Raw genomic sequence first — 12,569 nt, 5'->3', positions numbered from 1 at the left:
CACGATGGAATGATGCTAAAGTCGTATGGTAGAGAATTTCATTCACCTTTATATATGGCCAAAATTCTATCTACCACCTTCTTTATGCATGCATGGTGGTGGCATAAATGATCGTAGGGTATAAACTAAGGTAAATTTTGCTAAGCTTCAGACCATTGCACAAAATGACCATTATAGTGCAAGTCAATCATTTTGCAGGAAGAAGGTGGCAATAGGGTCGGGTCCCATGAGGATTTGCATTTTTGTTCGATTTAGCTTGTGACAATTAAGCTTTGTCAGAAAGTAGAAAATTCTTTCAAATACAAATAAGACATCACACGAGACTGTGATATTTGTGTTTGTATGTACGTGGATTTTAAATAGTTCCAGAGAAAATGAAAGAGTTCAGCCTAGTTCTGAATATTGTGCTACGCATCGTAAGTGGGATCAGATGGATTATTATGTCTAATACCTTTTAAAGAAATAAAAAAGGGATCACTAATGGGACCACCCCATGTTGGTTGTCCACCTCAAAGAAAGGAAGATAAGAAATATTATTAATTAATGCAACTATAAACATGAAAACAAAAACACAAAAATGATGCAGGTTATATAGTTTATGCTTCGAGGAATCGGCCATGGATGCCCAAATCATGATGTTGTTAATCTACATATTTTATACTCTCCTCTTTGTTGTGTGTGAAAGTACTTTAGAAAAAGTTAAGAAAATAATGCCACATTAGCTATTGTATATTTTAGTTTGTTTAATGTTATATAATATACTGAGAGATTTAATACTACAATCTTTTTATTTGCTTAATTTATATACTATTTTTTTTAAAAAAATAATTTTTGTCTATGTGCAATATAGGTTAAAGATGCTCCGACCCAATTCAAGATAAATACAATGTAGTATACTTATGCCATACTCATCTTTTTACCATCTCTATCCAAACACAAATACATTCATTATTCCAAACATGTATCGCATTAAATCAAGGTGGTCGAGGTAGACTATCAAAATAACAAAAACATTTCCAAATACATACCCTCGAAAATTATCATTTTCAATACAATGGTTATTTTTAGGCACACAAATAATTATTTTTTAATTGGTATAAAATATAAATTTTAAAATATTATTTTATTCATGCAAATACTAAATGTTGAAGACAATGACCTCATTTGGCAGCGACGCCCCGAATTGTCAAAAAAGCCATTACGATGTTTATGACGGCCGGCACATTAAATCAAGGCGGCACACCAACTTGTTGCATCTTGCGAGCCGATTGGACGCGCCTGACGTGGACGTAGAGAAATCGAAGAGTTGGCTTCCGAACGTCGAGGAATGTCGGTCGCAAGCGACCAACGGGAGGGAGAGAGCTGTGGTGGGCCCCACGGCAAGGCCACGTGGTTGGGGCCCACGTCTCATGCCCGCACCCGTACCGAGACCCCAGCTTACATTACCCCCGCCAGCTGTCCTCTCGCCTTGTCGGTGGGAGCGAATAAAAAAAGAAAATCCACCTACCGGGCCTCAAATAACGGCTGTTATAATTTATACGTATTATGTGTACATTAAAATGACCGTTGTTATTTGATTGCTATTTTATCATAACAGCCGGTATTTGCAATTTGCAATGTTTTCTACAAGCTTAGCCATTGAACCTAGGATGGTGCGGGATTTGGTCTAGTAGGGCGGCAATTTACAACCCCATCTCTAACTTGACTTAGGTTTATTAGCTTGGACATGAACATGTTCGGATTATTAATGGATTGACTTGTCTAGATCCAATTATTAAATGGGTCGGTCACGAGTTTAGATGTCTGGCTTGTTTAACCAATTTAATCAATTGAATAATTAGACTGAGTCATGACTCGATCTACTTAACCTAATTAATACTTGTTTAATCTATTTAAAATCCACCTAACCTATTTGAGACCCGGTCTGTTTGTTAAACGGGTCATGCAGATTGGGTCAAGTTACCCATTTGATAAAAAGGTTGGATTGACAGTTTTTCAACCCAAACTTGTATTGACCTGACCAGTATACGGCTTAACCCGACCCAATTGTCACTCCTATGAGAAAGACCATGTTGCCTTTCCCAGGTGCAGAACACGCCCAGGGGCTTTGAGATGTGTCTAACTTGTGCGTCTAACACAAAATGTGATCCAATGGTTATGCATGGGCGCAAGATTACCTACTAGCCTACTGTTCGCCATTTTGCTTAAATCTAAGATTTGTGGCTAATAACTACTCCACACCCAGTAATAAAACCAAAGTGCAGAAGAATCCTTTAATAGGGATTATTTCTTAAAAGTACTGTATTTATGATACCAAAATTTCTCACAATATATGGCCTCGTTAGTCTTCATCAAAATATGTTGATCCTTTTATTTTATTGCCTGCTGGGTTATCCATGCATTTCGAAGTAAAGAAGCTATAAATATACAAGCTAGCTCAAATACACCAAGTGGAAGGAGATAATGCATACATCACCAACATGAGTTTTGTTATTGGAACAAGAATTCATCATCTCTAAAATGGGGCCATAATCACAACAGATTATATATTACTTAACAAATTAAGCACATCTAAATGACTACAGCCAAAAGTTCGAGAATGAATAAAATTGCTTGATGAAGACACAAGGGAGCAGGAATCAAGCCCATCATATGGTAGAAAACGACCGAAGTAACTAAATAAAGGCACAGCAGATAAAAACGCTTTCAAGAGTAGAATAGAAGATGCAAAACACAGCACAATCTTAACCATTCAACTACCTCAAAAAATGAACAAAAACTCATAAACAAGAATCACTTTTGATTGATAGATGTTTGATTTCCCCCTCACAACCAACCACACAGGAAGGGAAACAAGAAAACATCATATATTTACATCACCTTTCCTTTGATCAGTAAAGAAAATGAAATCTGTATACAACCAGAGCAATTCCTAGAGGTATACAACCATTCACACGGCAATCTATGCAAACAAAAATATATATGAATCAGCCGATCTAGGAGAGCACGATGTTAAAGCACTTGCCTCGCACCAGACAAAACAACAATTTTTTTTATTGCCTTCACCACAATCTCGAGTTAGGAAAAGAAAGGTCGCTATGCTGTTAGTAAGTGCAAATATAATTAGCATATCATGCTATGTTTGCATCATCCTTGGCCTTCGACTTAGTTGTGTTATATGCCCTAGCAGGCTACATTGTTTTACCTGTTTCCACATTTCAATGCCAAAAGCAAGAACTTCAAAGGTTGGCAAACAATTAATAAAACTGCAAGTTTGAATCTAGGAGAATTAGTTGGAGCACTTACGTGCATTGCTGCTACTGTGGATAAAAGTTCTCTAGATTTATCCATCAAGGCTCGTTCGTGTGCTGCAACTTTAGCAAGTTCGGTCATGACAGAACTCGACTCTTCTACCTACAGATAATGGTGTCTGTTAGTTTAAGCAAAGACAAATGCTACAAAGAGGACTCTCGATGGCATTAGGCAAAAGTCATACAATTTATTTTGGTTTTAAGGGCCAGGTCGTCTCATATGCTGGTAACACCCTTGGGGTTGTGCCACAAGATCTGACTCAACATCCCCAAGAAATTATAGAGATCGGAAAAAGATTTTGAATGGCACATTTCCTTTTCAAAGTAGCTTGTTTTGTACTAGTAAATAATAAGGACAAGAGCATGGATGCATTGCAAAATTCAATCTTTAAAACCACACAAACTAAACCCAAGTGAATTTTGGACACTGTAGAATTTCTGTTTGCACATACATTATTTTTCTGTGAAAACATTTTTACCATAAGGTTTGAGAATATGGGACATGTAGCCTTCAGGATAAGTATGCCTTGTTCAAGCCAATTCAAACTCCACATGTAATGACCACAAGCCAAGTTGGGTAAGGCTCCGCTAAGTTGAGTTCATGGATATTATGAAGTCTTTAGAAGTTTGGTGTCGGATTAATGAGCCTGTCCTTGGAAAATATTCATAAATAGGAGATACAGAGTAACTATCAAAAATTTTCAAAATATATGGAATGTTAGCAAAATTTTTAATTTTCAGTTTGATACAAATTTTTTATTTTTCATCTAGTCTTCACATTTTAAACACAAATTACAGTTGCAGCAATGATATCTTACCTTTTTTCCTGTTATATAAGGAACACTAATATTGAATAATTTTCTTGTTACTTCTCTCAAGGCAAGGATAAGGATTAGACTGATTTTTCTAGGATTAGATCTTATATGGTCATGGGCTCAACCAATTCAAGCATAAAGAGTTTTACACATGCTCTCATAAAAGACTAGAAACAATGTCTTTCACACATCGCATGCTGGCCAAACTATATTGTGTTTGCTATCTTCACCAAGGTTACATGCAACATCAGAAAATTTGTTGGACACCTACGGTATGCCAGATTATGAGGACATTTAAAATTCCATGTCTCAGTTTCCTGTGCCTGATGGTTGTTTCTAAAACTTCAACAATAATTCAATAACCTGACGGCAGAAAAGAGGCACAATACTGAGTTATATATGAATATCTAGCATGGAGTGCTACTCAGAGTAGGTAGTTGAGATTTCTAAAAATTGTTGGACTACTATAAAAGGTCGAGGTGACAATGAATAGGGCTATGACATGCCTGTCCTTGGCTAGATGAAATGAGATATTTTCAATGCAATGATGTCTTTTCATATAAGGCATCCTCTGAAGCTTCCAGCTAGTCCATAGGCAGAGACGTTTGAAGAAACCATGGCCAATCACGTCCTCTGACAGTGAGTGCTAAAATATGACATTTTAGCATTTCTAGATTCACTACGCATGCAAAATTTGAAAAAGATGGCAGATGCTGATTTTAACCAGAATAAGTTAGTGTCAACACCACTGTTCCAAGGCACTTCACCTTCAGAAGATTTGATATGGAAATCATCTGCAACTTTGGTGCATTCATATGTACATTTGGATGGGAAGATAGTCAAAGGCAAAAGTTTCAACACAGGAAGTATCTGTGAATATCTCATGGCTCTGTTGAATGTAGTTATATATGTTTATATGCTTCTCTTACATAAACTTTGAAATGATAAAATACAAGAAATGAAACTTTAATTGTTCATATTACTTTAACATGGTCGTTCAAATGCATACATGAGGCTAAATACCCAAAAAGCACATGTAAAGCATACATCTCTCATTATTCATGGTATAAATAAGCATTTGCACCATGAATTACTCATCATTATCTAAAATACATGGTCTATCAAGCTTATGACAACCATATTCTATGGTTTACAAACTTCTAATTGCAAGGTGAAATTTTTATGGGTATCAAGATTTATTTCATGTTGGCCAAATACCAAAAGAGCATGCATAAAGCACACACCTCTCACTATTCATGGTATAAATAAACAACTGCACCATGGATTACACATCATTAAGTTTGCAGCTCCCTGAAACACATGGCTTATCTAGCTTATGACAACCAGATCTATTGTTTAACAAAATTCTAATTGCAAGACTAAATATTATATGGGTATCAAGATTTAGTATATGTTGACTAAAGAACAAATATTACTATTACCAGAGAAAAATGAGCTGAACTTTTTAATAAGTAAGGTATTTACCCTAGACAGCAAGGAGCATATTGAGTTTCCTATTGCCTGCATTGCATCAACTGCTGAACTAACAGCATTTTTCACATCTTGGAATTCTGCCTGTTAAGCAGAAAGAAACTCAATTACTCCAAAAATTTCAGTAGATATCAAATATATCTATTTATATTTGTCATCGGAAACCTGAAGTAGCAAACCTTTGCTCCGCCAACAACTGGAAGCCGGAGTGTGCTAGCCTTCAATGCTTCAATAGCTCCTGATAAAGAACTCAAATGGTCTCCATCTATAAGAGACCATCCTTGTAGATAGGCCATCTACATTAATCAAATGTGGACTCACTCAGATGCAGTATAAGGTAACAAAATCACAATCTACTGTTTAGTATAATTTAAGTGGACTATAACATAAGACAATCTGCTACAAGTTCATATCTTTTGACCTAATTTGATATCAAAAGAGCAAACTTTTAGTAGAGACAATAAATTTTATTTTAAATATTATGATATATTCCTGTAAAGTAAATATGTTCATTTTACACAGTATTCCAGAATTTCGAGGTCAACATTATGGCAACAAATAAATTCATGTAAGTGCAGGCAACATGGGGATATACATGACTGCTGAACTACTCCTTTCAGGCATGATGAATATCTATGGAAATTATATGATATGGTTAAATATCAAATTCTGTTAAACTAAGTGAAACAGAATATTATATTACTGATGGCTTGGAGGTCTAATTGTGTCATCCACTTTTATTGTTCCATATGATGCATTATTTGGTCCTTAATTGTTTGTGCTGACGACTTTGATTTGAAGAGATTCAGCTTGTATCAAACATGTATTTTTCTTTGTAATGGCTTCATTAACCTGATTGGTTAAATTATCTAATATGTCAGCAAGAGGTCTTGAGTTTGAATTCCAACAAAGCATTTATTCCCATGCAAGCAAGAGGCCAGATGCACTTATCCTAATTCAGATCACTTAAATTATGTGATCCACCAAATTTACTTGGCCCAATCTCAGTTATAGCATTCTTCTCATTCACCCCTAAACGGCAACAATTTAAATAATTCAGCCAACCTGAGTATCTTTCCCTCAAATTATTCTTTGTCAACATTACATATATCCCCAAACCAAATTGACGTTCTTTGTGTTCATCAAAAAGGGTGTGTTGCCTATTGTCCTTCTCTAGGAATTCAACTAACAAAGAAGTTATTTATATCCATGCCTCCTACAAGCTTAGACATGGTTAGCCAATAGGTTTTGATGTGAATTAAGTCACTTTCACATCCTCATGATTATTGACTGTTGGTCAGCCAATAGCTTATAAATGCTAAGCTTGTCTGCACAGGTTCCACATAAAGATGGCCAAAGCTTTATTGACTGTTGCCAACCTGCCAAACTCCACCCTCTGCTCTATCTCCTCTGTTTATGATTTCTGCTAGTTTTAATTCATGACTATTTTTTTCTTCTTAGCAAACCTATCAGACATAATCATACAGGTCTGGTGTTAAGAGATGATGATGGAAAAATCTTAATTTGCATGGTTCATATCTTTGATTGACAAAGATGATCACATATAGATCATAGCTGATCATGGGCCAGGCTTGGGCATAGAAAATATTAAATTTTATATAGGCCCAGCCCGAAGCCCAATTAAAAATGAATAGAGTTTAGGCCCGAGGCCTGGCCCAGGATTAGCTCTAATATAGATAAAGAGAAGGCTTGTTCTTTAACATTTATAAAGTTTAACAAATGGACAGAACCAGCTAGGCATTTACAAGCTTTCCACTTTCTAATCTTAAACCAAACAGATTCTTTCTAAAGGTAATATACCTAATTATAAGTGAACACCTCATGTCAACCTACTTATTTGCTACAAATATGTGCTCTACTTAGAACAAAAGATTACTATGGTATTAACAACAAGAAATTAGAAATCAAAAGGAGTTTGAAACAAAAATTGGCAATTTCACATGTACAAACAAGAAAAATAGGCGAAGACAAAAGACTTACTTGTCCCTTGAGAATGGAAGTAAGCTTTAAATTCTGTGTCGATACTTGTAGCTCTAGCCTTTTAGTTGTGATAGAGTCACGAAGTTCTGAGGTAGTTATCCATGCATTATACAAATATTTCTGATAAATATGAAAAGAATGTATCAGCTGATTCAAGGATGAAAAATGCTGACTTACAAAGCATGCAGAAAGTTCTATAAAAGATCATGAATTAATAAAAATTTGGTGCAAACACCATAAGCTAAACATTACAGCAGCTATTGAAAATCGCTTGTGCATCAAGGTAGGCTGTAGTGGGCGCAAATATAAGCATCAATGACAAGCTTATCGCTATTCCAAGCAATGAAGGGCTGAGCTTGTGGGAACAAATAGTGCACCTGAGACTTTGGGATCCTATCCTATTGTGATTAATGTTTGTGAGGCAAAACATGATTACAAGTTCATCTAACGGCCACAAATTGCTGCCGATTAGTAGTTGATTAGATGCATTTTGGTTTCATTTTAAAGCAATGATTATATTAGTTTAGGAGAGTCAATAAGTTTCACAGTGAACCGTATTGCATGCAAAAGTACTTGTGTCTATTATGTGGCTGACTAGTCAAAATTTGGGGATTTATTCCATATCTGTAAGAGTCCTTTTGAGGCCGAAAGTTGGCTATGGGAGTAAGCATATAAGGGTTTAAATAAGGTCCTGGAGTAAGCTCCTCAATGGTTTATGTACGCTGAAAAGTCTCATGAAGAAAAGAAGGCTGCGAGCCAGCTGTTTTCTCTCCCCTATCTTTTGCGTTAGTCTCTTCTTTCTTTTCCTCTCTATTTTCTCTACTGCATCTACTCTCTATTCTCTCTGTCTTATTCACTGTTTGCTGTTATAGTTTCCTAGTTTACAATCAGATCTTAGTTTACTTTTGATACCTTTCATTTGTACTTAACTACTGCATTGAAACCAAATTTCAGCCTTCAACATGTCAAGATACTGTTTCATAGTTACATTCTTGTTGGTGATTGCCAAAACTTGATTTTTTGGTTGCTTGTTTTGCTCTGTGCACTGTATTTATCGAAATCTGATTGTTAGTTTATAGAAAACTATTCAATTAAGCCCCAAAGCCCTAGATTTTAGTATATTCCATTTCCTTCACTCATAAAACACTGCAGTAGGGTTATTTTACCCTTCCTTTGCCTAGAAAACTAAAATTAGTTCCCTTTTGCTCTGTTCTCAGGCCTTGGACAGCAAGTGATAAAGCTGCATTAAACCCTAAGCTCTCTTATTCCTAGGGTCCTCTCAAGCAAATGCAGGCCAACTCTAACTGGTTCTGCATCAGCTAAACACCTTAGAAGAAATGCTTTGCATGCATCTACTCCTATTGGATGCACTGAAAGGATTGCATGATGCTAAAATGACCAAATATGCCCTATTATACCTTTCAACTAAATCAAAAGGAGTGCTTTGGTAATTTGACTAGTGCAACTAAATGGATCAAAGAGTCAAGTGGAATCATAATGACATTTTATTCTTGAAAGGAATTATAATGACATACGTAATGCACTACTTAAAGAACAATAACTCTTCTTGGCTCTTAGTTTTATGACAAGAAAGATATGAGGTAATAGAGTCATTTAACCATTACAAAACACATGCATGATGCATAAAGAGACAGATATTTAACTTCTATAAGCATGCATGCATGTATATACACAATATTACACAGTGCATACATAATAACAAAAGATGCACAAAAGTACATACATTTTTTGGATGGTCTATGAAATAACAGTAAGGACTCTAATGTAAAGCATGTCATATCATCACCTAGTACAAGCAGAAATGATGATCCAGTTAGAAGTCATAATTCAATGAATTAAACGTTTGATGCTTCCTTCAGAGATTAGACAACACTCTTCATGAGTTCTGAGACATTGCATATAATTTCCATGGTTATTGGCAATTCTCCTTGCAAATCCTCTCAAAACTGACTTAGCTTGGTTGCCAATATGCCTTGGTACCAAAATTGTATGTTCATGAATGCTAACTTGCTTGCTTTGTTCTGTTCGCTGATCTTGGCGTCGCTGCTCTTCTTGTTCAACGCAATATCATTTTCTATACCCAGAACAATAAAAAATGTAGATTACCATCACTGCATAACAGTTATCACCCATCGGTTAAGTATCGCATCTGTTATGGAACCTTATAATGATCATGTGCCCTTCATCATCTGAGCATGTTGTCTGTATGCTACCCACTGGCCCATTTTTTGTCCGGTGATCCCTTACTGTTATACTATTACCCTTTTATATTACTTTTCAAATCAACAAGTTTTAACTTTTACGGTCAACCATATTTCTCATGGCAAACTCCTACGCAGCATCCATCAGGAGTTGTGAAGATGCGTGGAGAGAGCAAAAGCACAAGCTCTTTAGAGCTTGTACGTGTAATGAAACTTCCATTCATCATGATGTCCTTGATACCCTCCCATATCACCTACACTTTGGATTTCTTTACAAGTTTGATCTAGCAAACTATAAAACACTTAATCAACAATATGTCTTACGAGGAATATATTAATTCTTATGCTTTTCAGATCTGACATATGAAAAGGCGATGAAAATGGAATGGGCGAAAAAAGCAACTTATACAAACTATGCAAAGTAACAGAATCAGGAAATCCGACTTGCTTAAAGGTATCTATTGCTGAATGGCAAACACAATTTGGCAAAGCGTCAGAAGCTAGGGATTCGGAAACATGGAACCACAACCTTACCTCGGCATTCAGTCCCTGTGCCAGCAGGGCAGCATCGGCTTGTGCATTGACATACCGCCACTGCAAGTGCCGGTTATAGCACAGCCTCAACAGGTGCGCCTCTTCGATTCGGCTCTCCCCCTTTCTCCCTCTGCTCACTTCAGCTGCGAAGCTGAGGATCGAAGGGGCTTTGCCCAGTTGACCACCAGGGGAGGAGGAGCTTGTAACTGTACCGTTCCTCACCTGTGAAGGACTACCCACTTCCCTCAATGACAGAGTAGCCGAAAGCTTTCTTGGAGAAGGATGCCAAATAGATCCATGGCTGCGAGGGGAAGAAGCAACAGCAGGAGATGAGGACGGGCCATTCATCAGTGACTTCTTCACAGTAATAGGCTTAGGAGCGGATGCTGTCCTTGAGCTGGCCGACGATATTGGCGTGCCTGGCTCTGGCAACCGGTGCAGCCGGCTATTAGTCTCCTGCAAAAATCTCGCTGGAACGGTAATGCCACGGGGCGCCGGCCGCTTTCGTGGAGGAATCCTCAGCTCCTGCGAGCCTGAATTGCTCTCCGACGAAGCGCTATCAGTGTCCGACGAGGCAGAAAGACTGCCGCTGCCGCCAACGTTGAAGGAGTTCTGCCGCAGCGCCTCGTCGAGCACCATTGACTGTCGCAGCAGACGGACAGCATCCAAGACGGGATCTTTCTTGCCCACAGGCGAGCAGCCCAGGCTTCTCGTCAGCAGCAGGTTCGGCTGCTGGGATCTCGCCGCCGGCCAGCGGCGGTGGTTAGAGGGTTTCGAGTTCTCCGACAGGTGGTCGCTCCTCGCCGGAGATCCGACAGGACGCCGGCGGTCGGGGGTGGGCTTCCGAGAGGGGGGAGGGGAGGCAGCGGGCTTGGCCTTGCTGGTCTGGAAGGAGAAGGACTCGCCCTGGAACGAGACGGAAAGGCTCCGGGTGGTGGTGCGGAGGGGCCTGGCGGCGGCGGAGGGGATGTCTTCGCCGCCGTGGGGGCCCGCGTTGGGGCGGCTCCGGTCGACGGAGTGGGAGCGCTTGGGGCCGGAGCTGGACGAAGTGGGAAGAGGAGAAAGGAAACGCCGTGAAGTCGAAGTCGAAGTCGAAGTCGAAGAAGAAAAGGAGGAGAGAGACAAGTAGCGGGAAGAGATCCCTTTGGAGGGGGGCTTCCGGGAGACGGCGGCATTGTCCTTCTCGGAAGGGGCGAGGGGACGGCGGCGGTGGGGGGATGGAGAGGGGGTTTTGGGGGCTCGGACAGTGGAGGCGGCGGCTGCGGCGATTGGGGTTGCCGCCGCCACCGGCGGAGGGATGGCCGCCACCATGATCTCGCTGGCGAGGTCTGAGTCTCTCCGTCTCTCTCTTTAAAGATGAGCAAGAGAAAAAAATGTGAGAAGCATCACGGAAGGGAGGGAGAGAGGAGAAGAAGAGGTTAATAATACTTCTTCTACTTTCGGTATGGGATTTTAGGTTTCAGAGTTGGTTTTTAGCTCAGTATGAGTGCTTTGTTGAGATGGAAGAAGAGAGAAGAGTGACGCATTTACTAGAATGGAATTAGTGAAGGAGAAGGAAGTGGGATTAGCTTTGGGAGTACAAAGTTAGTAAAAGAAAATGAGAAGAAAAAGAGAAGATGGGAGGAAGGAAGGAGGTGGGAGAATAAAAGAAGGAACAGAGAAGAGGAGGTAACGGCAGCGGTTTAGGCGGCGGAGAAGGGAGCCGGAGGGGCGGAAGGCAAGGTTGACGGGAATTTTTTTCAGCGTTGATGTCGTTTTCCTTCATTTTTTCGGAGACGAAATTGAGACGGTCCTAATCTTAATGTATAGGTGTAATCGGCTAAAATGATGCGCTTTTATAAAGGGTCATGGATATTGGTGAAGTAAACCAGAACGCACCAGGTCTAAAGGCACCCAACTACTAGCTTTTGACTCGCGAGTGGTACCACGATGTGGGCCCTGATGTCTGTCCAAGGTGGTGGGTTGGGTGTGTCCAAGTTGGGTTCGCTAAGTATTGTTTATTTAGTATAGCAATTCGAAAAGTTTCTAGTTCAGGTTAGGGTCACCGGCCGGGTGAGCAGCTTGGTTTGTTTCCTTTTTAAGGCACCCTATCCCTTGTCACATTTCAAGTTACGACGTTTTATGAACCCCGTGAGCAAAGTTTAAGTCGTATTATCGTATATCTCTTTGTTGGGGCCATGTTTGTCACGTTTGAA

At 39.3% G+C, this 12,569-nt stretch overlaps 1 protein-coding gene across 1 annotated transcript; it reads right to left on the bottom strand.

The window, feature by feature from the left end:
* Nucleotides 1-2,783: 2,783 nt before the first annotated feature.
* On the bottom strand, nucleotides 2,784-12,183 carry LOC103709127 (QWRF motif-containing protein 2-like). Its single transcript, XM_008794333.5, has 6 exons — nucleotides 10,375-12,183; nucleotides 7,619-7,738; nucleotides 5,797-5,913; nucleotides 5,612-5,701; nucleotides 3,307-3,414; nucleotides 2,784-3,205 (listed from the first exon to the last, which is right to left on the bottom strand). The coding sequence occupies exons 1-6, from the start codon at nucleotides 11,683-11,685 to the stop codon at nucleotides 3,137-3,139; spliced, it is 1,815 nt and encodes a 604-aa protein (XP_008792555.2). The 5' UTR covers nucleotides 11,686-12,183; the 3' UTR covers nucleotides 2,784-3,136.
* Between the last annotated feature and the right edge of the window lie 386 nt (nucleotides 12,184-12,569).

Source organism: Phoenix dactylifera, chromosome 1, assembly GCF_051530095.1.
Source record: "Phoenix dactylifera cultivar Ajwa chromosome 1, Ajwa_hap1_PhDact_Kaust_v1.1, whole genome shotgun sequence".
Lineage (NCBI taxonomy): Eukaryota > Viridiplantae > Streptophyta > Magnoliopsida > Arecales > Arecaceae > Phoenix > Phoenix dactylifera.
The sequence above is the reverse complement of the archived record's forward strand: the minus strand, read 5'-3'. Positions and strand labels throughout refer to the sequence as shown.